The 25,775-nt window shown below is 40.5% G+C and overlaps 1 protein-coding gene across 15 annotated transcripts in view; it reads left to right on the forward strand.

Moving 5' to 3' along the window:
* The window catches only part of bptf (bromodomain PHD finger transcription factor), a 107,209-nt gene that overhangs the window by 29,364 nt on the left and 52,070 nt on the right, over nucleotides 1-25,775 (forward strand). For 12 of the 15 annotated variants that reach the window (XM_033044171.1, XM_033044159.1, XM_033044169.1 and 9 more), the window contains exons 3-12: nucleotides 866-1,089; nucleotides 10,678-10,893; nucleotides 12,356-12,565; nucleotides 14,307-14,504; nucleotides 15,698-15,891; nucleotides 18,854-19,209; nucleotides 20,443-20,574; nucleotides 22,788-22,917; nucleotides 24,101-24,227; nucleotides 24,745-24,987. In XM_033044171.1, the coding sequence (XP_032900062.1) occupies nucleotides 866-1,089; nucleotides 10,678-10,893; nucleotides 12,356-12,565; nucleotides 14,307-14,504; nucleotides 15,698-15,891; nucleotides 18,854-19,209; nucleotides 20,443-20,574; nucleotides 22,788-22,917; nucleotides 24,101-24,227; nucleotides 24,745-24,987 (2,030 nt within the window). Of the gene's footprint in view, nucleotides 1-865; nucleotides 1,090-10,677; nucleotides 10,894-12,355; nucleotides 12,566-14,306; nucleotides 14,505-15,697; nucleotides 15,892-18,853; nucleotides 19,210-20,442; nucleotides 20,575-22,787; nucleotides 22,918-24,100; nucleotides 24,234-24,744; nucleotides 24,988-25,775 lie in introns of all 15 variants that reach the window. The other 3 variants (XM_033044160.1, XM_033044170.1, XM_033044172.1) reach the window with 3 other exon arrangements.

A 25,775-nucleotide genomic window follows, 5' to 3' on the forward strand; every position in this document is an offset into this window, starting at 1 on the left:
CAAAATAGCGTGGGAGATTTAGGAGACTAATATGTACTTGGTATATGCTTCTTTCTAGTATAATTTTATTCTGTGAATATCCAAGTTATGTCTGGTCAATAAAATGTGATCTCTCGTGCTGTGGTATCATGCTGGTGTATTTGCAACAATCTGCTGGAAAATCTCAGTGGACAGGCAGCATCTGTAGAGGGAACTGTACAGAGTATGTTTTGGGTCGGTACAGATGAAGGATCCCAATCTGAAATGTCGACAGGGCGTTTCCCTCTTTTTTGTTGCTCCAGGTTCTATCGTCCATTGTGTCTTGTGTCTGGTGTAATCGCAAGACACATAGATTTGCAAAATATGCAGAATATGTTTTGAAAATCTCTTTGCCATTGAGGTTTCAATAATGTGTTTATTGTAAACTAAATATATTAAATACATTACACAGATTATGTGCAAATGGTTAAATTTAATGTACGAGTATTTTACTGTCTTTTACTAGGCCTTTTCTTATGTGGAATACCATACCTTTTGCTGTACATTGTGTTCATTTGGGGCTTTCGATGTAATTTTACGGTCTGATCATGCTTCTAATATGTACATAATAGACATAAGAGGTTAGAAATAATATTCTCTTACTGCACCACCTCCTTGGATGGCAAGAACATGGATTTTGAAACAGTTAAGAATCTTAACATTATTATATTAAGTAAATGAGCCATTTTGTTTCTCAGAGAGCAAGAGTCAGCTCAATGGGATCACAGGCAGCTTGAAGCCACTATTTAATCCTGTCCTCGTTTGACTTTTCTGTATTTTCGCTGTTTGATAGCCTTAGATTGGTTACTAAAACGATTGTATTAATTGATTTTATCTTTCTATTCAGTGAGGAAGATAAAGAAAATGGGAAGGATAAAAAAGTGTGGTATTACAGCTCAAAGATACAGCTCGCTGAACTTATTGACTCACTGGACAAAGAGTACTGGGAGTATGACCTCTGCAGAATACTGGAAGAAATGCGTGATGAAATTCATCGGCATATGGACGTTACAGAAGACTTGACCAATAAAGTTCGTGGCAATAATAAATCTTGTTTAAGTGCAGCTAATGGTAAGTGAAATTGTCTGAAGATTGATGATGTATGCCTTTCATTTTCAGATTTGAAAAAAGCGCTAGTCACAGAAACACGACCTGAGACCCACTGCATCCATGCTGACCTTTCAGTTCATCAATAATACTCCCATAGACCGCATTAGATCTATATCCTTCTATGTCGTGCCTCTTCAAGTGTCCCTTAAACTGTGATTGTGTCTGACTCCAACACTTCCCCGGCAGTGAGATCCAGATATGATCACTTTTATAAAAAATAAATCTCCTCAAATTATTTTTATAACTCCTACCTTTCACTTTAAGTTTATGTCCTCTTACTTTTGTTCCCACCACCATGTGAAACAAATTCTGCTATCTTTACCTCTTATAATTTGCCTCTATTAGGTAATCCCTCAGCCATCTTTCCTCCAGTGAAAACAAGCCCATTTTATCTGCCCCTTTAACTAAAGTCCTCCAAACCAGGCAGATTCCTAGTGTTAAAAAACTGCTGCCGGAATTCAGAAGATCAAGCAGTGTCTGTGGAGGGAAATGGACAGATAACATTTTGGGTCAGGACCTTTCCTCAGTCTGAGGAAGGATTGCAAATCCAAACATTGTCCATCCATTTCCCTCCATAGATGCTGCTTGACCTGCTGAGTTCCTCTAGCAGTTTTTTCCTCAAGATTCCACCATCTGCATTCTCTTGTGTTTCTTGCAACCGGGTGAGTCTCTTCTGCACTCTTTCCAGCACAACCGGGTTCTTTCTGTAATGCAGTGAGTAGAACTGCACACAATACCCCCCCCCCCAAGTGTGATATTGCCAATGTATTGTAAAGTTGCAATTTAATGTCCTATCATTTATATTATGTGCTGCAACCTGTGAAGGCAAACATGCATTTGCCTTTTCCACCAACCTGGGTTGCCACTTTTGGGGCTCACCGGACTTGAAACCGAAGTTCCATTGATCTATCAAGATCCCGAGTGCCCTACCGTTTGCAATTTTTTGTCCTACGCTCATTTGACTCTCCAAAATGAATCATGTCGCTGTTGTCAGGGTTAAATCTATCTGCCAACATTCTGTCCAACTTTCCACCTGATCTACATCCTGCTGTAGCTTTGGACAATTATCCATGCTATTCACGACACACCAATTTCTGTGGTCTTCCGCAAACTTGCTCATCGTTCCTCCATCATTCAAATCCAAGTGGTTAATATATATCACAAACAGCAAGGGTCCCAACATGATCCATGTGGTACACTACTGGTTACAGACTTCCAATTAGAAAAGCAATCTTCTACCACTCTCCCTGCTATCACACAGACAATTTTTGATCTCATTACCTGGCTCAGCGGAGATCTCGTGTACCGTAATCTTTGGAGCAGCCTACCATGCAGGGCCATGCCAAAAGACTTACAATTTGGTTCTTTGATTTTTTTTTTACATACATCGATCTTGTGCTCCATTTTTGCAGAGATTCTCATCATTGTTAGCTCTGGTAATCCAATTTACAAGGAGTACATTTGCAATCTTATGATCTAATTGGCATGAACAAATCATTCTTTGGTTTTCCTCTCCTGCAGTTGTGAAGTTGTTGGCTATTTTCTTGGGTGCCAGTTCAATCGTGTTGGTTGGTTCTCCCAAGCCATAAATGTCAGTTCTGAGTGGGAATATTTACAGCAAGTGTCAATCTGTTGCATGATTCGATATAAATGAATATACATTTAAACATGATTGTGTCAGCCATCGTTCAAGAATCATGACATCTTTGCTTCAACTTATAAGTGCACAATGCTTTCCTCAAATCGATGCAATTGTTTTGGAACCTTTTGCTAATTTTTCAGCTAAGCCTGCCATTTGATTTCTGCAGATTTGTTGGTATAATTGGCAGTATTGCATCTTGCTCTTCAAGCCTGAGAACTCTGAATTTGAACTTCATATGTTGCATGGGTACGATGGTTCATGCACTAATAATGCACGTCGTTAACACAACTGCTCTGCATTTGTTCGTTTATATACTAAATTGTGTGAAAATTGCCTCACAAAGAAGTGAAGTATTTTCTTTAGTAAATCTTAAGCCCATGCATTTCATGTTTGTCGGGTCAATTAATCATTGACCTTGTGCAAAATATTGCTGTGAAAATCAATGAGAGACCCTTCACTTTGTGACTAGTAGCTGGTTAGTACAAAAAAAAAAAGCAAGTTTTTTGTTTCTTCCTTCAATGAAAATAATCAAAGGACCTGAGCACCTTAATAATGCCAATACTAGTTTTAACAAGACCAGTTGGCTTTGATATTTTAAGTGAAAACAGCAGTTCTGTTTCTTTTTCCTCGAGGCACAAATATTTCAGCAATCTTTTTCTCTACTCTCACCCTTCGCTACTTTGGAAATAATTCTATCTCACTATGATTTACCACACATGACCTATCATTTGGTCTTTCAGTAAGATCCTATGCCCTCTCTTACTTGATGCAGCGGAATTAGTGCTGTGTTTTCACTCTTAATGTATGGCTTAAGGAATTATTTTTCTTGGCTGCAATTCTACCAAACAGATCTGGATTTAAAGTGCAAAAGGGGTAAATGGAAAAATGATTACAGGTAACAGAACAATTTAAATAATTTTTCATGAAGCATTGAAGCAGTTGCCCATCTATCTAGATACAGCTTTGAGTTGGTTACTTTTGAGTTATTCAGAAATTCTTTGTAAGGAGGTGCAACTTTTAATGCCCACGTAAGTAGTATTTAACATGGTAACTGGTTAAGCCTTTCAAAGGTGTTTTACCTGTATTAGAATAAGCACAGAGAAATAATTTTATTTAAATGTATTTAACTAAGGATTTTATTGATGTGATGCTTAAAATAGCCCTTGTTACCAATTGTATGGGATTGCAAGGGCAGCATAGTGGCATGGCGGTAGAGTTGATGTCTTAAGGGCCTGTCCCACAAGCATGCGACTCCATGCGGCAAGCGCGACCTAACGTGGTCGCTTGAGCCGTACGGCCTCGCAGGGCCGGTCCCACTTCGATCACCGGAGCCGTATGGAGTTGTGGAGCTGGTCCCAACATCACGCGGGGCTCTGAAAAACTGACCGTGTTCAAAAATTCCGTGCGGCAACGGCCTGCTGGCCTGCAGCCCGCCTCGACGCAGTACGCAGCCCCCCACCCTCACATCAGTCTTCTACTTTTTGCATATGGCGTGCACAGCCTAAAGTTGTAGGACAACTTGTTCTATTTGATCTTATTTGATTGTGCATATCAGGTTGATTGCATTCGTCGAAACAGGGCGGACCACGTGAAGGTTGTAATATCCCACCCCACATCTGGAAAATTTGTTCTCAAATTCTATGAACCATTGTGATGGGGGGGGGGGGGGGGTGCAGAGCAACATTAGGGAGAGTAGGGTAAGATTCTTTTTTTATGACGTTGATTGTCCATTAATGTGCTTCTGTTTCTAATCTATCTTGTACACAATGCTATCAAGCAATGCTCCTGCAGGACGTAGGGATTGATGTGTCCTGGAACAATGCATCATGTAATGTAGGTGTTTGTGTGCTAATTGTGTGCATTGTCAAGGATGTGCGTCTTTAAAATGCTGATGCTTGGCTTATGCACATCCCCAAGGCAAACATCACCTATGAGGACCCAGCCTAAGTCCAGTCTCTGTGCAAAGGGAGTGTTGCCTGGCCCATTGATTTGTTGCCTCACCTTGTGTACTCTGAGGATATCTCTTCCAAGCAAGAGTAGAATCTGAGCATTTGGATCTAGTTCTGGGATGTGAGCTGCAACCGGACTTAAGTGAGTGTGTTGACGTGCTGCCTCCGGTATTGGTATCTCTGTCCTATTATCCGGAATTTCATCACACTCGATGAGTGGAGGAAGATCAATTACTATCCCTCCGTTCACAGCCTCAACCTGGAAGCCATCTGCTTTCTTCCTGTCATTTCCATCAAGAGAAAGACGTGAATATTAAGATACAGAATGTATTTGTGCAGCAGTCGGGGTATTTTGCAATTTTTGGCATTTGCCCTTATTATTAAATCGTTCATATGAAGTATTGAATCGGGCAGGTGCAATGCAGGTCTCCAAACAACTGTTTGTAATGCTTTAATTAAGCCAATTACAAAGAGCTCCCTCTGCTGCTCCATTGTAGCGCAACCCTTATTGACAAGGGTTGACAAGAATCCCATATTGGGACCCTTGTCAACCCCTTATTGCTTACATTAATTTTATGGCTTCATCCAAATTACCACGTTTACATTGTTGTTTGGAGCTGGGTTCTAACCTATGCTACAAGGCTGAGAACTATATTTTGCACTCTGTACCTTCCCCTTTGTTCTGTCTATTGTACTTGAGTTTGACTTGATTGTCTCTATGTATGGTATGTCTGATCTATTTGGATAGCATGCAAAACCATGCTTTACATTATTCTTCGGTGCACATGACAATAAATCTAAACCAAAACCTCTTAGTCTGTGGGCCAGAGGGGCCTACCGTGCACCCCCTCTATGATCCTACTTCTTGGGTGTCATTTTGTTCATTGGTATCTCTTCTGTCGGAAAAATTATGTTCCCAAGAAAAAAACTAATTTGGACTATTTATTTAACCCTTATTTCAATATATGCCAAAATTGTGTTTTTTCACACTTTGCCCTCTTTCTTGGGGTCTGTGAATTGGTGCTTGCAATTGAGTCTGTTTCTTAGTAAAGATACATAAAAAATCCACAAAATTAGGACCATATCATCTTCAATATGAAAATCACCAAGCTCTGCCAGAGTTTTCACAAATGTATCTAGAATTATTTTGATCCATGTGTTTAACTAATTAATTTAAAGCTGCAGTCAGTTTGAATGTGTAATGTGCATATATATCTTTCATATGAAAACATAGAAACATAAAAAATAGCCGCAGGAGTAGGCCCTTCGAGCCAGCATCGCCATTCAATATGATCATGGCTTATCATCTAAAATCAGTTCTCCGTTCCAGCTTTTTCCCCATGTCCCTTGATTCCATGAGCCCTAAGAGCAAAAATTAACTCTCTTGTATACATCCGGTTAATTGGCCTCCGCTGCCTTCTGTGGCAGAGAATTCGAAAATCTAGTTAATAAGCAGAATTTTGCCAAAAGTTATTTTTGCAACATAGTTGTATTTGGATTGCCTAATTGGGGAGGGGGTGGTGGAAAGAGAATAATTTGGATAATTAAGAATCTAGAGAAATCAAATAAGTTTTGGCAGATTTTGAACTTGCCTATTCTCATAATGATTTGCAAATGAGAGAGGTTAATAGAAAGAGATGAGAGGAATGATCTGGAAATTTTGTGTTTGAAAGTTTAAAGTCATCAAAAGAAATGGCGAGTGAATCAGATCATGGTATTGTGCTAGATGATCAGCATAATATCTATTCAATAGTGGAAGTCTCAAAGTGCTGAATGACCTACTGCTCGTATTCAGATTCTCATCTCGTGCTGTGGTTTTTTGGCAGTCAGCCTAGGGAATTAGCATGCTTATCCTGCGTTAGAATAGATCTGATAGAAGGGCAAGGTAATTTGCATCTTAATGTTTTTGTTAATGTTTTTAATTTTATGTATATTAGTGATTTTATTTTTGTTGATCTTAAACAAAAAGACAGATCAAGCAACAAGAGACAGCAACTGATCTTTATAAAATTGCATTGGCAGTGTTTTTCCCTGCAGATTTATTTATTCTTGGGGATCTGGGCATTGGTAGTATGCCCAGCCTTGCTGCTAACACACTCCTTCCGGAAAAGCTACTCCCAAAGTGCTATTGGTGTGGGAGTTCCAGGATTTTGATGCAGCACTAATGAAACAATGGGAATATATATTCAGTTGTTGAGTTCATAATTTCGGAGATGTCAGAAAAGCCTGTGCAAGGATTCATCGTGCATTTTGTAAATAATGTACACTTTACTTACTCTGGATCTGTGTAATCAGTGTAGCTTACATATCCACTGGCAGCTTTGTCCTGAATGCCATTGAGCTGCATTCATTTTGTCAGGTTGCATGCACCCAGAGAAGTCAAGATTATTCTATCACTCTCCTGATGTGTTTAAGGGTATCAGGAAGTGAGCTGCTTGCTGCAGCCAATCCAACCTCAAACCTGTTGTAACAAAAAGACTCAAACTTCTGGAGTAACTCAGCGCGTCGGGCAGCATCCATAGAGAACATGGATAGGTGACATTTCGGGTCGGGACCCCCTTCTTATGCTCTACGACCTTTCACTGCTCTTGCAATGAGAATGTTTACTAGACCAGGTGCAGACCCGTTGGGTCTGTTCCTTCAACGCCCGGGGGGGGGGGGGGGGGGGGGGGGGGGGGGGGGGGGGCGCGGCATGCGGCGTCATATGCACTAACCACCCCCACACACACGCTTGATATTATATTAATATTATTAAGAGAGGGGGGGGGAGGGTAGAGAGTGAGGGCAGAGAGAGAATGGGGAGAGAGAGGGGCAGAGACAGAAGGGCAAGGGAGAGGGGGGGTGGAGGGGAGGAGGAGAGGGAGGGTGGGGAGAGAGATCAATCCAGTTTCTTTAAATTACATCCCTCTTTTATTTAAGGAGATCACTACAATGCGCCTTTCTCCTGACTGTCTCGCCGCTGTTTTATATAATTGAAGCATAACCCTGCCCTTCTATTCTTTCTCCGCACATTAGCCAATAATGAATTGTTGGTTTTCCCAATTCTTTTTGATGCACCTATTTATTAGGCTTGTGTGAATTGTGCAATTATCTCTAAATAAAAGAACTCTACAATCTGTCACCATTTAGATAAAATGCACATGTTATTTTCATATCAAAATGGATGTTAACATTATGGGGATTTGTGGCTGTCTTCATGACTCCATGGCTATCTGGATCTACTACAAACCCACTGACTCCCATGGCTATCTGGACTACACTTCTTCCCACCCTGGTTCCTGTAAGGACTCTATCCCCAACTCCCAATTCCTCCGTCTGCGCCGCATCTGCACCCAGGGTGAGGTGTTCCAAACCAGGGCATCGGAGATGTTCTCATTCTTTAGGGGACGGGGGTTTACCTCTTCGACTATTGATGAGGCTCTCACCAAGGTCTCCTCTATATCCCGTAGCTCCGCTCTCACTCCCCATCCCCCCCCACTAGTAACAAGGAGAGACACCCTTGTCCTCAACTTCTACCCTACCAGCTATCGCATACAACATATAATCCTCCGACATTTTCGCCATCTCCAACGGGATCCCACCACTGGTGACAACGTCCCATCTCCTCCCCTTTCGGCTTTCCGCAGAGACCATTCCCTAACTTCCCACCCAAACCACCCCCTCCCCTGGTACTTTCCCTTGCAACAGCAGGAAATGCTACACTTGTCACTTTACCTCACCTCTCGACTCCATCCAAGGACCCAAGCAGTCTTTCCAGGTGAGGCAAAGGTTCACCTGCACCTCCTCCAACCTCATCTATTGCATCCGCTGTTCCAGGTGTCAACTGCTCTACATCCGTGAGACCATGCGCAGGCTTGGCGATCGCTTCGTCCAACACCTCAGCTCAGTTCGCAATAACCAACCTGATCTCCCGGTGGCTCAGCACTTCAACTCCCCCTCCCGTTCCGAATCCGATCTTTCTGTCCTGGGCCTCCTCCATGGCCAAAGTGAGTTCCACTGCAAATTGGAGGAGCAGCACCTCATATTCCACTCAGGCAGTTTGCACCCCAGCGGTATGAACATTGACTTCTCCAATTTCAGGTAGTCCTTGCTTTCTCCCTCCTTCCCCTCCCCTTCCCAGCTCTCCCACAGCCTACTGTCTCCGCCTCTTCCTTTCTTTCCCCCCCCCCCCCCCCCACATCAGTCTGAAGAAGGGTCTCGACCCAAAACGTCGCCTATTCCTTTGCTCCGTAAATGCTAAAATCGTTGCCGACTTCATAAAAGAAATGGGTGGACTAATATGTTCTTAACAGACATCCTTACATATGAGCAAGCTCTCACTATTAAAATTCAAAAGACCGATCTGTGTATAAATGTTCAAGCAACAGAACTAGATTTCTCTCTCTCTGTCTCTCTCTGTCTGTCCTTTTTATTAATTGTTTTTGTTTATCAATCTTTTGTGCTTTTGATGCCATTCATTGGATTACTGTGGAGTTATGATTATCACAGTTTGTGAATGGGAATTTTCCGACTTAAGAACGTCTGTAAAACGGAGATTGATTGCTGGATCTGATGCAGTTTCTTATGTAGATTCTATACACTAGCATCTTTTCTCTTCTTCCGTTTGTAGGAAAGTATGGAAACACAGAATGTACTAGACTAAGTGGGACCCGTTGGGTCCCAGCATCACACAGGAGGGCTGGTCACCAACGCAATATTCCACCTCTCCACCAATTCCAATATTGCTCGCCAGTGGGGAGTGGGTGGGTGGGGGGGGGGTTTCTGTTGCGCTAGTATGGGTGTTGCGGGCCGAAGGTACTGGCCTCCAGAGGGCTAGTATAGACATTGTGGGCTGAATGGATTCTTGGGCTGGCAGCCAACTGTTGCAACGATTTTAAAAGCCAAGCCAAGGCAAACAATTTGGCTGCAACCACCCGACAACCAAAATTCATTTTGTGAACACAAACTTATTAAAAAGGCGAGGCAAACAATTGGGCAGCAGCCACTTTACAGCAGCATCGAGGAGACTCACCGTGGAGTAGACGTGCGTTCAGTGTTATTCGCAGCTCAGAGAGCCGTGACCCTCTCGCTTCCTGGGTCTGGCAGATACTGAGTGAGGGACTACACTTCCAGGTTTTATAGTCCCTCCTCCCTGCCACCAGCAGAGAGAATGTCAATTTTTTAAAAAACATTAATATCTCTCTGATTTTTCATCGATGGGAAAAATCCTCCGGTCCCGGAAGGCGGAGGGGGGCTCTGAGCGAGATGGCCAAAAATGACGGCCGTAGTTGGTGGCTTTCTCTCGGAAATCGCGTACAGTAGGCCAAAAGCGGTCAAGATCAGACTTTTAGTAATATAGATTTTATACTGGACCTAGTTCCACAGCAAGATCCCATCTTGCCCTGAATGGGGAAATTGTTCACAGACCTGTGCTGGTGTCCATGATTTACCAATTGAATATTTGGTCTTTTTTTCTCCCCCTGGAATTATTTGAGCTTCAGTAATTAAACTATATGATTGCTTATGCTTTCCATTCCAGTCATTAAGTAACTATAAAATTATTATGCTCTTTTTTGAAAGATAATCAGATCATCAATTTACTTTTTGAAGATTTATCCTCTGTTTCCTTAAAAGTTGTGTTGGTGCTGACTTTGCAAAAGCTATCATGATGTCCACTGAATTCTCAGTTCTTGCCCCCAACGCCATGATATTCTCCATCAATTCTTCTCTCCAACTTTGCGTACAAGCTAGTATATATTGGAGCCCTTAATGTTCTGTTGGCAATAGAGCAAGAGAACGTAGATTTCATACTGATACCAGCTCGTTGAACTATTGTCAACTTGCATTTTAAGATGGATCTTAATCGTAATGTATTGGATAGCTATTTGGAAATAAATTCTTTCTGCTTTTTGATATGGATTGAAATAGCACAGCAAGTCCATCCCTAGCACTAAAAGGAATCTCCATTCTTTTCCTCAGAGGAAATTTTGGAGCGGCAGAAAGCAAAAGAAGAAGCAGAGTTGGAGGAAATTAAGCGAAACGCAGCAGAACAAGCAAAGAAAGCCATGAGAGAGAGTAGGCATAATGCCCAGATGGAGATTGAGAAAAGCAATGAAGCATCAGAAGAGCAAACTGAAGAGAAGGACAAGGATAGGGAAGAGACTGAAGAAAATGCTCAGGAAAAAGGCACAGAAGGTAACTGATGTTTACCCCTGTAAAGTTATACTGGGTTAACTATCAGCTAGAGATACAGCAGATGTTTTCATTGATTCCATGATAATGAGAGAGTTTGTTCCTGTTAGATTGAGGATTCAAAATTCTTCTGAATATTTAATAGTGCACCAGACATGAATGTTACTAAACCAAAAGTACAATGTGCTGGACATATTCAACAAGTCAAACTGTGGAGAGAGAAGCAGTTAATATTTCAGGTTGCTATTCTTTCATTTCATTTACTGTATAATACACATTGGTTCTGGATTACAGATTTAGAAATGGAACAAAATCAAAGTCTTAAAAAAAAAATCCATAATGCGTGCTCCAAATTGAAAATTATTTGAAATTATGAAAATATATGTAGCTTTCCATGTTCAAATCCCAGCACAGCTACTGAACTTGAATTTGATATTTTAATCTTATGCTGCCTGTACACAGAGGGTAGAAACCTTTGTTTACCAGTGAATCGTTTTTTATTGTATTGAGCAGCTGCGCAATGAGAACATGATGTGTTAAAACTGTCAGATCCAACCTGATTGCAGGTATTTTAGCTGGGTTGTACTCAAAATCTATAGAAACAACGCTGTCCACAGGGTTTTGAAGATGTGAGTATATTTGCACCACATAAACTTGTGAAGAAGTGGAAGTAGATAGCAATACAGTTGGAATTTTTACACGTCACGGAAAGATACACCGTGGAAATAGGCCCTTCAGCACACTGAGTCTGCACACTGACTCTGACCATCAACCATCCATTTTACACTAGTGCCATTTTATATTGCCATCAACTCCACACTCTCCAGATTCTGCTACACATCTATACACTTAGGGCAATTTATAGTGGCCCATTAATCTACACATCTAATCTGCAATTTGATTTTGTCCTTCCACTCCTTGTTGCTATTGAGAATGACATTTAATATTCTAATTTTACTAATCCTGTTGGTGGATTTGGTTGATTTTAATGTAACAGACAGAAAGAGAGAGTTTTAATTTGTTTAGAAAGGGGTTAATAAGCCAAATGACATTGCATGCAATGAGCATTCTTGGAATTGAAAGTGCGATTCAAAACAATTATAGATCATATATTTTTTGAACGAAACAACTATTGTGTGTGAACGTGAAATATTATCAGTGAGGGTCGAAAGATATTTAGCTATTATTGTACCCTGATCATTTGTTTTGAGATCATTTATAACTTGACTGAATTGAAAAATTGGCTGGTAGGACCTTTTGAGGTAAAACCTATGAAAACTCCATGCACGTTAGACTGTAGTAGGGTAATGTTCATTATTAATACATCATAACCTTTTCTTAATTATATAATATGAAAATAATCTTTCTTCTTCCAATCTCAACATGTGGGAATTCGGGTGTTGCCTAATATTGCAGACAGGGATTTATTCAAAAGGTAGTGCTTGTGTTCTACATTTCGCTATAGACCCCACATCTAGTGGAGATAACCATAGCTTGGGAACCTCAGAGACATTGAAGAATGATGGTAGCAGCCAAAATCCTTCTGCAGAGGAAAATAAAGCTTCCCCTTCGAAGGATGCTGGAGACAGTGAGCTGGCAAATCCTGAAGCTGAGAAACTAACAGAGGAGAAGAAATTGGCTGTCGAATCAGAACAGCTCCCCTTGGACAGAACAGGTACATAAGGTTACTCAAACCTTTTCATTGTGGAAGAGGGGGGGGGAAGCAATTCTTATCTCAACCCATTCTAAGTGACAAAACTACCTTCATCTTTGAAATCATTCACAAGTTGTTTTTTTATTTTGATATTCATTCCTTGTATTGCAAGCTGTTTTTCTCTGCCAACATATCCATCAGCAAAATAATAAAGCAAATGATAATATACTGAATCTGTTAACGTTTTGAGGTTGGTTGAATAGTAAAATATAAGCTGTGAGATTTTGTTCTTTCTTGTGGGGTTGCGCTGTATTGCAGCTTTGAAGTTTATATTTTCTTTGCTCCTGAACCACATTGAGTTTATGCCTGCCTTCACCCCATGTGCATGTGCGCTGAACAGCAGTTTATTATTTTGCTAACAAGCTCAGGGACCCCATTGAAGTTGATTGCTTTTTCCATTGTCATGCTATCCATCCTTGTGTTTTTTTGTAACCTAGTAGACATTTACATAACTTAGGTATTAAATTCAAGGTGGCAATTGGATATTGGCCAGTCTTATTTTTCTTCTCCATAGAGTCTAAAGACAAAATGTCTGTGGAAGACCGGGAGAAGTTTGTTCAAAAGTTATAAATACCTCATTATAAGAATTTGGACGTGAGAAGGTCTACCAAATACGTTATTACGTGTGTGTGTGTGTGTGTATCATTTCTGCTAATGTATATGGAGAATATTGAATGAGCCTGTCCTGAAGGAATAAGGGCATGGAATTGCAGTTGCACAATTCATATGCCTATTCTATAAGATATAAAAGTCATTAAGATGAACAGTGGGTGGAATATGGAGATCATTATAGGCTTTTGTTTTTATCCAGTACAGGCGACTATCTTGTTACAGATGTTCAGATAATGGAAACTTGCCCTTGAAAAATTAAGAAGAAATTAAGAAATTACTCTCAAAATTCGAGTTACAGAATAAAAATTTGCTCTCTTGGAATTTATCTGCAAAAAAAACGGATAAACATTTTTTTTGCAACTTGCGTCTCTTGATGGATGTACACATGACAAGGCTTCGTGTTATGGAAAATTGTGATAGGGCTTTCCATCATACTTTTTAATTTAAAGGAAGGCTTCAGGCTCAAATCCACTTGCCTGCCTTGTTCCTTGAAGCTAATGTTAGATAGATTGACAGAACTAAGAGTTGCTCATTAAAGTGTCATATTTTATTGCTAAGTCTGTCATCAAAGCAGGTTGCTGTCTTTAACTACTTTCGGTATTTTAAAATTTGCTGCATGACATCTGCATCTCGCATTCCGTTTCGTCTCATTTCTTCTAGTTAAATGATTTCACTGTTTATTTGTGCACATCAGAATTCATTGCTTTCAATCATAAAATTACTCTTTTCCCTTTAGATTTAGTAGTCTCATTAGTGGGAAGGTCTAATTTTGATTTCTAATCCCTGCAGGTCACAATGTATTGGAGAAGTGGATAAGTTATTCTTATAGAGTACTTTATTTTTAGTTGAATGGGTGTCTTCAGTGCAAATGAATGTAAGGAGATGGTCCTGCATTGTTTTAGATAAGAATTGGTGGTGATAATGTGCAATATAAGTTTGATCAATTTATTTTTTTAACGTTTTTTCAGAAGCGTTGATAAGTGAACAGTCAATGTTCAGTTAAATGATTTATATGGTTTAGAATAAACTTTTAGGAATGGAAGGGAAATGTGTTAATTGTTTTTGATAACAAAGATATTAATTTTCCAAGATAATGGTGAAAACTCTACTGACACTACGGTGACGGCCCAGAAGACTCTTCCACCTTCACTGTCCGCTGATGCTAGTAGCAACAATGCAGATTTGTCCACTGAAGCATCCACGCAAGATGCCAGTTGCAAGATATCGGAGGATTTGGAGAATATGGAGGGGTTCGCTCAATCTCCAGGCAATGATCTGGAAGACCCAGGTGATTTCTATTTCCTTCATGAATGGCTTTTAGCAGCCATGGTATGTAAGGTATGTGTGCCTGGATACCATGAAAATGTAGATCTAGCATCAGTAGGCCCCCCTCGGTCATGACTGACCATGGGAGATGCATCCTGGTCGGATGCAAGCCTGGGCGATGTCATATGGAGGACAGGCTGTTGTCTATGCAGCACTTCCCCCTCTCCACGTCGCTGATCGATCCAAAGGAACAGCAGGGCCGTTACAGTTTTGCACCAGCGCCGTCTCAGGAGCTGCCAGAGCGAGGTTGTAGACAACAACGAACTGCCTGAGGGGCTCTGACTCCGGTTTTTCTTGAGGTTTACTCCTGGAGTCTTTTCCATGACTGGATATGGTCACAAGGCAGTGGAGGTTTTAAATCAGAGTTTTCCCTCTCCTAGATGGACTGCCTTCCCAGGCTGACGAGCCCCATCTGCCCGGCAGTGAGGGGTTTACACACCATTTCTTCTCCAAAAAAATTGCTTTGAACAAAACACAATTAAAAAAACGTGTATAATTTTGGATTAAATAATTTGGGCTCTTTCTAACTTCAGTGCATCTTATACATTTCCCAAGTTAATGGATGACGAAGAAGATAGAATAACAGTTAAACTCACCAAAAGTAATGGAATGATATTTCCCTCCATCTTTTCAACATTTCACTTTTCATATTTTTGTATCTGTTTTACCTCTAATTTTTGTCACTTCCTTCACCCATCTGCCAATCAACTCCCCTCACCTTTCTATCACTTGCCAGTCTTTGAATCATCCCCCTGCTCTCAATTCCAGCTTCACCTCCCCTCCCCCCACTCCAATCGGTCTGAAGAAGGGTCCCAAATGGAAATATAATTTGTTCATTTCCTCCCCATATATTGCCTGACCCACTGAGATCCTCTCGCACTTTGTTTTTTTTACATATACTCCAGTGTCAGATATTTATTGTGTCTTGATTGTTGAACAAATGTCTTCATACTCTTGAGCCATTGAGACATGATGCAAGTTATGAAAAATGAGTTTGATAAAAAATTCTGTTGATTGAACTTTAAAGTGTATTAAATAGGTGACCTGGCTGGTATTCATGAATGCATGTGAGTGGCAAATTCTAGTGTATCTAAGACTGTGAATCGGGTGTGGCCTACCATTGACACCTCTGATTTTATTTAATATTTGCTGTAGATTCGGCAGAACTCGGAAGTGATAAAACAAATGGCGAAAATGGTGATTCTTCTGAAACCGGTAAAGGCTCATCCATCCCAACCAGGATGGTCACAAGGTTACGAAATCCTGACAGCAAGTTGAATCAGCTGAAGATTGCCCAGGCTGCTGCAGCAGCACATGAAGCTAACAGATTCTTCAAGGAAGGCAAAGAGGTGAGAGTTGAACATTACTCTTTATGGCTGTAAAACTTACATCCTTGGATGGCAGATCTGACGTGGGTGACCCTACTCACAACATTGTGGAGAACTCTTAACTATCCTCTCAGCTCAATGGCAAATCGAGAATGGACAACAGATCCTGTCACTTTGAGTGACATTATTATCCATAGCTAAATAAATGTTAATAAAATATATGTTGAACTTTTCAAAGTAGGAATTGACAGGTGGCGGCAAAGAAGAAAATATATGTAGGTGGAGACACTACCTTATAAATGAAATGTTTATTATGTAAAGTTATTCAAACTTACTATGACTCTACTTTTAAACATTTCTTTCAAAACTGAGTTTAAATAGATTACAGTCGACAGGCTTACAGGCTTTTTTTCCTCGTTCCCCAAATTTCAAATAAGTGCATACGTTATCAATAGTGAAAATGCCTTGTAGGCTGCATACAGATTACATATATCGTCAGCATTCCCTCCTCAGATGATCCCTGACCTGCTGAGTTCCTCCAGCACTTTTTGCTCACGATTCCACCATCTGCAGTATGTTATGTCTCCATCTTGCATATATTCTCTTTTGGATAACTTCCTTTCTGTCACGTGTGAATTCCTCCTTTAAAAAGTTAAAAATATTTTATTGAAATGTATTTAGTTATAAATAATAATGTGTGACATTTCGGGACGAGACCCTTCTTTAGGTCTCAACTCGGAATGTCACCCATTCCTTCTCGCTAGAGATGCTCCCACATTTTGTGTCTATCTTCGGTTTAAACCAGCATCTGCAGTTCCTTCCTACACAAGTAATCATGTCACTGATACTGCCAGCGTCTGTTGCCCATTCTCAATTTGCCAATCAATAGACAATAGGTGCCGGAGTAGGCCATTCGGCCCTTCGAGCCAGCACCACCATTCAATGTGATCATGGCTGATCATCCACAATCAGTACCCCGTTGAGAACTGAGAAGATAGTTAAGAGTTTCCCACGTTGCTGTGTGTAGGGCCACCTATAGGTTAGATCTGCCATCTAAGAATGTAATTTTTCCTCCCCTGAAGCACATTCATCTGCCAGGATATTTTAATTTCATTTTCATCGTTGTTTTGTGTTACTAAAAATAGAATTTACTTTATAAATTCCAGTGCTCTATAGTTATATGAAACAAAACTACATTTCCTAGATAACTGTAAAAAATGTCAATTTGCATTCCTGTATCAATGGTTCAAAACATTGGTTTCTAGGATGGCAATGACACCACCACATCACTATGTTCATGTCTACATGGCGAGGGGGGGGGGGGGGGGTGGATATAGTCCATATCAATAAATTTGGCTATATTCCACTTTACCCATTTATAAAATTATTCATTATCAATTTACTCTGTCTTTTTCAGGAAGACTTCTACACAGAAAGTATTTCCCTTTACCCAGTTATGAAATTAGAAGTTTAGAAATTTGCTCTGGCTTCTCAAAAGAAAAATTCTGAGTAAAGCATTACAAATATTCTGTGTAAAGCATCTACCAAGTATATCTTTGTAGATATACTACAAAGCAGGCACGTGCCATGAGTAATTACTCAGGGTAGGCAGTCAGTCGGCTTTAAAAAAAAATCTTAAACCGCGCAGGCGCAGATTGTTCTCCTCTCCGTAAGCTGTCAGTCGACTTTTATAAAGTCTTCAAAAGCCACATCTCTTTATAAAATACCGTATTTCCCGGCAATGAAAACGCACCCCCATTTTGAGTTGCTAAATTTTGAAAGAAGGCTGGTGGGACATAGAATTTCTCACGCTCAAAAAAAAAAAAAAAAAAAAGTAAGTGACAATTCAATTTGCCCAAGGCTTCCAAATCTCCTTCATTTTGAATTACTGAATGGGTGGGGGGTGGAGAGTGACGGCAGGTGGAGAGATGGTGGGAAAAATGGGAGCACACCGGGACTGGTGAATCAGTTGTGATCTTATTGAATGACACACTAGTTCACTGCACCAATTGGGGGGAAAGTTCCTTTCACAGCGTGTGGGGAGTCTGGCCAGGTGTAAAATTGCGGGGAGGGCTGGAGCGTTGAGAAGGAGCGGGGATCATGCCAGCAACTCACTTGACACGACGCTCCGGGTGCGGAGCCAGCGCATTGTGGCCTGGGAGGGATGTAGCTCGGGTGGCTGCGAGAGGCCACCACCTCAGCGCCTTCTGCCGGCCTGCTCACCTCTGACAGTGCTCTCCATCTGAACATCTCTCGCCGGACTCACTCATGTCAGCCGCTTCCCGCAAATCCTTAAATTCCGACAGCCGGGTAACCTCAATTGGTCCCTTGATCGCGCTGTCGGAATTTAAGAATTTACGGGAAGCGGCTGACATGAGTGAGGCCGGCGAGCGGCAGGAGAGAGGTTTTCATTGAGTGCAAAGGCAGAATTTCAGCTGCCCTTGTCATTGACGGCTTGAAGCAGCGTCGACGGCACGTGAGCTGCACACACTTTTGCGTGTTGCATGTACTGCGGATGAAAGGCACGGAGAATTATGGCTACCTAAGAGATCGATCTCTTAGGTAGCCATAATTCTCCATGCCTTTCATCCGTAAAGTTCATAGTAAAGGCATGGGAGAATTATGCCTACCTAAGAGATCGATCTCTTAGGTAGGCATAATTCTCCCATGCCTTTACTATTTATATTTAATAATGACCATTTTATAATTTTAGTCGGGGTAGGCAGTGCCTACCCTGACGGCACGTGCCGGCTACAAAGGTAGTATATCTAGTTCATGTACTATAAAATACTGGATATCCATCCAGTGTAAATATATATTGGATCACATTCACAGGATAATGATATCCTGAATCATGTGTCTGGATCGTCCAGAGTAGCTTTAAGTCCTGTGATTTAAAGAGATACTGGACAATCAAAGATAATGTGAATTTGAGGATTGTATTGATATAAAAAAGTGAATTCAGTTAATTTTTCCTCTTCAGGTCCTGGTGGTAAATACACAAGGCGAAATCACTCGCTTGAACATAAGGAAAGATTTGCTGATCAAAGGATCTGTTAATAACTTGTTTAAGTTGGGTCAAGAAGGAAAGTACCGTGTCTACCAAAATCAATATAGCACTAGCACCTTGGCACTCAACAAGCATCAACATCGGGAGGATCATGATAAACGACGACATCTTTCACATAAGTTCTGTATGACCCCTGCGGGCGAGTTCAAATGGAATGGTGCTGTGCATGGATCAAAAGTACTTACAATATCCACTTTAAGGTTGACCATTATCCAACTGGAGAATAATATCCCATCTTCATTCCTGCATCCAAACTGGGCTTCGCATAGGTGAATGGAATTTGTTTCTTTGTGCTTTTAATCGTTACAGAGGTTCAATTTATGATTTATTCTGTGCTATTGTAATTTTCCTTTGGGGACTGGAAGGAAATTTTAAGTAGAAAGCCTGTTTTAATCTGCGATAACAGTTGGAATTTAAGAAGCTAAGCACTTCTGGAATGAGCCAGTAAATATCTTGAGCAATGGCTTCTGATGGTGTTAAAGAAAATGCAATGGTTTAAAAACAAGCAATTGAGGGCCTTTCAAACCACTGTGTCTGCCTCGCCATTCAAAATAGTCCATGATTGATCTAGTATCACAGTGCCACTTTCCTGCACTAATCCATATTCCTTGATTTCCTTAATATTCTGAGATCTATTGATCTGTCGTGAACGTGCTGAATAACTGAGCATCCATGGCTAGATAATTTGAAAGATCCACTATAGCCTGAGTAAAGAACTTTATTCTTATCTCTGACTTGAGTTATCATATTGTCAATCAACATCAAGTGACACAGACTGTGATTAGTTTCAGCATTCGAAGGAGAGTGAAATATTAAAGACAGATCATATTCAGCAAACTCAGCTGATGCGGCGGATAAACTGTCTGTGTGAGAAACATCTGATTGAACAATGTCCAGAAAATGATATTTTGAGACATTTATTGTCCTTCGGGAGACCTGGAACAAGTACTTGGCAAACAGTGCACTTTCTAAAATAAATACCTGTGTACAATATTAACATAAAGGCAGATTCTCGATTATCTCATCTCATTATTATAACCCAACCACCCCCCCAGCCGTGGAAGTTTCTTGCTTTTAATAATCCAGTTTATCTCCTTTGTCTTTCCTTTGTTCTGAAGTTGATAATTTATATTGGGCACCACACTCCATGCTTTCATGTGAGCGTTGCAGTAGTGACTATTATTTTCTGATCCCATCCTTGCATGCAATCCAAGTGGTATTAATAGCATATGGTGCTGAACTGTGAATTTTGTACAAAATCGCCTTGTTTACAACTATGCATGAAGGCCGTTTGTTTTCTCAGTGCTATTTCGTGTGAGATTGAGTGAAACATGCAGCTTTCTCGTCCACAAGGTTACTAAGCTACCAAATGGAGAGCTCTACCTTTATTCCAACTTTCCAGATACTACTGTTGTCGGAAGTAAAATAAGCTTGTACATTTTAATGGCATATATATGACACACATTAACTCGTATAATCAACTTGATTTTAAACATTTTTAGATCTAATTGGATAAAAGCAGTTCAGATGTGCAGCAAACCGAGAGAATTTGCACTAGCTCTTGCTATCCTTGAATGTGCAATCAAACCTGTTGTAATGCTTCCAGTCTGGCGAGACTCTTTGGGACATACCAGGTGACTTTTTATTATTTTTTTTGTAAACTTTGCGATAGTATTGTTTAATTAACAGTTACAGTTAATTCTACTGCTAAATCTTGCATATAATTATCAAATGAAATACAGTTTGTGTGTGTATTTATTTTTCCACTATTAATGAGTAAAAGAACATAATTCCGAGGTTATGAGTGTTTTTGGTATCATGCCTAGGATACGTTCCCAGAAATGAGAACACTAATGAAATGAGCACTACATTAAGTCCTTGTTTAATAGAAATGAGTCTGATATTACTATTGTGCCAGAAGCCCTGCCCTGCCCTGCCCTCCCCACCCAATGGTAACAAACTCAGTGGTGATGACTGGGAAGAGCTGTACAACCAAACAAAATGTGATGGAGGTAGCAGACTCCATTAGATCCCACAGGAGTGGATTAGAGAGGCCATGGCATCTGGAAAGCCTTTCAACAACGGAGCATGTACAGTACTGAGCAGTTGGATAGCTTGTCTCAACCTGCCCAATGTCAACTCTCATAGACAGCCACACTACACCAAACCTTGTGCAATTCTTTGCTGTGGAAGCACCAGCAGAGGTGAGGGATTAACACTGGGTTCCTGGCAAAATGCTGATAGATGTGTTGGCAAAGCAGATATATTTTTTAAGTTCAGAGTGCTGTGTATCCGTGAATGCTTTGTTCAGGAGGTCTACGAGCACTATAATAAATTGGCACTGAAGTCAAAATGGGGTGCCAGTGCATTACAAATAGTCCTGTTCAGAACTACATGTATACTTATTGTACATGGAGATTCTAAGAATTGTGCAGAAACAAGGAGCTGCAGATGCTGGTTCATAAAAGAAGGCATAAAGTGCTGGAGTAACTGAGTGGGTCAGGCGGCTTCTCAGCAGGATATTGATAGGTAACCCACAAAGTGCTGGAGTAGCTCAGCGGATTAGGCAGCATCTCAGGAGAACGTGGATAGGTGACTTAAGAATTATGATTATGTTGTACCTAACTATGTTGACCTTCACTTGCTCATGAGAAATCTTTACCCTTTTTGGAGAAATTCAGGGTGGATCAGAGAAAACTGCTCATCATTTATCCTCCCAATCAGTTACAATGCAGCATTTGTTATTTGGATTTATTTTTCAGTTTTCTTATTGTTCATGCTATAATAAAAGCCACGAGATACTGGTATTTAAAATGGTGAACAAAGAAAATAAAATGTAGGATTACATTCACCATAATCTATTGAAAGCATTCATGTTGCTTTCAGAAGATATTAAGGGCGGTCACGGTGACGCAGCGGTAGAGTTGCTGCCTTACAGTGAATGCAGCGCCGGAGATCTGGGTTCGATCCCGACTACGAGTGCTGTCTGTACAGAGTTTTGTACGTTCTCCCCGTGACCAGCATGGGTTTTCTCCGAGATCTTCAGTTTCCTCCCACACTCCAAAGACGTACAAGTTTATAGGTTAATCGGCTTGGTATAAATGTAAAATTGTCCCAGTGTGTCTTAATGTGTGGGGATCGCTGGTTGACACGGACTCGTTGGGCCGAAGGGCCTGTTTCCACGTTGTATCTCTAAACAAAACTAAACGTTGCACGGCAGTAGATGGAGGCTGCCTGTTGTATATTTTTAATAGTGCTCTTAGTTTCAGACTGACATCATCCATCTGTTTAACTCTCTCCTGCTGATGAGAACGATGCCTGATGTGAAGGATACCTGCCCGGAGAGGTTGAAAGGAGAGAAAATAAGCCATTGTAATGAAAAGTAAATAAGTTAGCCAACAGTTCCAAAGCTAATATAATAGCTTCGGACATTTAATGCAAACATCTATCGCAGTAGTATGATTTGCAATATTATTTTTAGGATCCTATCGTTTTATTTATATGTCAATAACATTATATCTATAGCAGTGGTTCTTAACCTTTGTGGAATACGTAAGGGCATATGCGAACAGAATACTTTATGTTGGATGTACCTTTGTTAGGTTCCTAAAAATGGGCTCAACAAATGGATATGTTATTTATGACCCCTTCATGTCCCCCGGTAAAGCCCCAAACGACCCCCCATGTGGGACATCTGCAGTATCTGTCAATCTTGACAATGGGAGCGGGAGAGAGAAGTTTAATTATCTCTTGCACGTTTTGTTTAGCTGTTCTCTCAAAGTGCATTCTGGGACATCATTAGTTTAATTTTTCCTATGCTGAAATCATTTTTCTCCATTAATAACAGGTTGCATCGATTAACATCCGTTGAAAGAGAAGATAAGGAAAAATTAAAAAAACGTGAGCGAAAACAGGAGGAAGAGGAAGTTATGCTACAAGCTACCTGGGTGAAGTATACCTTCCCTGTAAAACATCAGGTAGGTTGTCTGTATGTATTTTGGGATTTATTCATTGATAGGGTATGGATGCTGCTCATAGGCCAGTGTTTTCTGTCTATCCCTTGAACTGGAGAGACAGCAAAAAAAAAAAAAGACTAAATTAATGCGTCTAAAATCAAAAGTAGGCAGACTGGAGTAAAGTTTGCAAATTTTCATCTGCGAAGGGCATTAAGGAACCAAACGAGTCTCACGTCTATATGGTGATTTCATGACCACTGTTGCTGAAACTGGCTTTTTATTCCAGATATTTAGAGATACAGCGCGTAAACAGGCCCTTCTGCCCACCTAGTCCGCACTGACCAGCAATTCCCGCACATTAACACAATCCTGCAGGCATTAGAGACAATTTACACTTATACTAAGCGAATTTACCTACATACCTGTACGTCTTTGGAGTGTGGAAGTAAACCGAAGATCTCAGAGAAAACCCACACAGGTACAAGAACATACAGTGCCCTCCATAATGTTTGGGACAAAGACCCGTTTATTTGCCGCTGTACTCCACAATTTGAGATTTGTAATAGAAAAAATCATTTTTCTATTACGAATTTCAAATTGTGGAGTACAGAGGCAAATAAATAAATGACGGGTCTTTGTCCCAAACATTATGGAGGGCTCTGTACAAATTCCATACAGACAGCACCAGTAGTCGGGATCGAACCCGGATCTCTGGTGTTGCATGCGCTGTAAGGCAGCAAATCTACCACTGCGCCACTCTGCAGCCCTGTATTTAATGATTTCTATTTCATTTTCCTACCTATTATGGTGTGGTGTGAACACTTGTCTCTTATCATATGGTCCAAGCTACTAGATCGCCGTTCAATGACTTAATTACTATGCCAATGAACCTGAAACCAACATTGTTAGGTTTGTCTCGTATTTCCTGGTCATAAATTTCAATCCCAGGCTGTAACCCCTGGCTACAGGAGGGGATGTGTCACACCAAATGCCAATCACTTCTTTGGAGCATTTAAAAAAACAGTTTACATTTGTGACATGTATGATCATAAATCTCTTCGTCACCAGCACAGAATCCAATGTTTGCATATTTTGGGGCATGCATTATCTGCATCTAGGGTGTTGAGCAAGATAAAATCAATATTTCCTTTGTATTCTACATTGGACTTTAAAATTAAATATTACATTTTAAATATTCACGCAGGTATGGAAACAAAAGGGAGAAGAATATCGCGTGACAGGATATGGCGGCTGGATGTGGATTAGTAAGACTCATGTCCATCGTTTTGTGCCTCGCCTACCTGGAAATACTAACATTTATTATAGAAAGCCTAAAGGTGTGTTTGTTGTATTCATAGTGTAACTGAATATTAATCATTTTCAATATCTTGACCAGTCACATTTCAGTAAAATAATTGTAGGCCATAAACTGGAGTTATTAAACTTGAAGGAGAAGAATTTATATTTGTTATAGCTGAATCAAATGGAATTCAACCCCCCCCCAAATGTCCTTCACTAAAGACTCAATGCATGTAATGCTTGAAAACAGTTCACTGTATTGCTGAGGGAACAGGGTCCCTTCAAAAGCACCATCCCTCAGATACCAAGGATGGATCTAGCTTAAAATGAAACCGTTTGCAGATATAATTTTAGAGTGCAAATTTCCTTTGTCAAAATGGAATTAAAAATATAGCAAACCTTTTGAGTTAATGTAGCAACAAGGAACTGTATCGTAAACTAGTACTTGATACTATTGTTCTCATCAAAAGCCCTGTTACGTCATTTGTTAATTTTACATGAATGAAGATGCAAGTACTTTGGTCTAATATAAGAATTATTTTGATAAATTAAAAGGTCTACTGAAAGAAGGTTCAGAATTGGATAAAAATGAATGCTCCTCTGCAGTAAAAACAGAAACCAAAACCTCTGGCAAACACTGTTCATCTCAAGACTCTAAGGATCTACCAGAAAATGACACAGTCACAGATAAGTCTTTTGAGATAAAATCAGAAGAGGAAGAAAAAGTAGAAGAAAAGGAGGAAGGAATGGAAATTGATGCAAGTACCGAGTCACAGCAAACTGAAAAGAAAGGTAAAGGCGGTACATAATAAACTTTATATTATCTAGGCAAATATTCACTACGAACAAAACAAATCAAAATTAAAACCCCCTTCACCTAAATGAATGAATGAATGAATGAAAAAAAAAGTTTATTGGCCAAGTATGTACACATACAAGGAATTTGCCTTGGTGCTCCGCCCGCAAGTAACAACACGATATACAGTAAACCATTCAGAATAAAACATAAAATATTAAAACATTAAGAATAAAACATTATAGTTTAAACATGTGATTGAAATAAAATACTAGAGCAAAAGGAGGCCATAGACTTTTGAGTAGAACCACTGCTCGTGGAAAAAAGCTGTTTTTATGTCTGGCAGTGGCGGCTTTGACAGTCCGGAGTCGCCTTCCAGAGGGAAGTGCTTCAAAGAGTTTGTGGCCAGGGTGAGACGGGTCGGAGATGATCTTACCCGCTCACTTCCTGGCCCTTGCAGTGTACAGTTCGTCAATGGTGGGAAGGTTGCAGCCAACAACCTTCTCAGCTGATCGAACGATTCGCTGCAGCCTCCGGATATCGTGCTTGGTGGCTGAGCCAAACCAGACCATGATGGATAAGGTGAGGACAGACTCTACGATGGCAGACTCTACGAACATCGTCTGTTGGGCCTTTTTGACTGTGGAGTCGATGGTGGCCCCCCATTTAAGATCCTTGGAGATTATGGTTCCAAGGAACTTAAAGGACTCCACAGATGTGACTGTGATGTTGTTGATGGTGAATGGGGGAGCTCTCCTAAAGTCTTCTATCAATTCCACCGTCT

The sequence above is a fragment of the Amblyraja radiata genome, chromosome 26 (genome assembly GCF_010909765.2).
Source record: "Amblyraja radiata isolate CabotCenter1 chromosome 26, sAmbRad1.1.pri, whole genome shotgun sequence".
Taxonomy (NCBI): Eukaryota; Metazoa; Chordata; class Chondrichthyes; order Rajiformes; family Rajidae; genus Amblyraja; species Amblyraja radiata.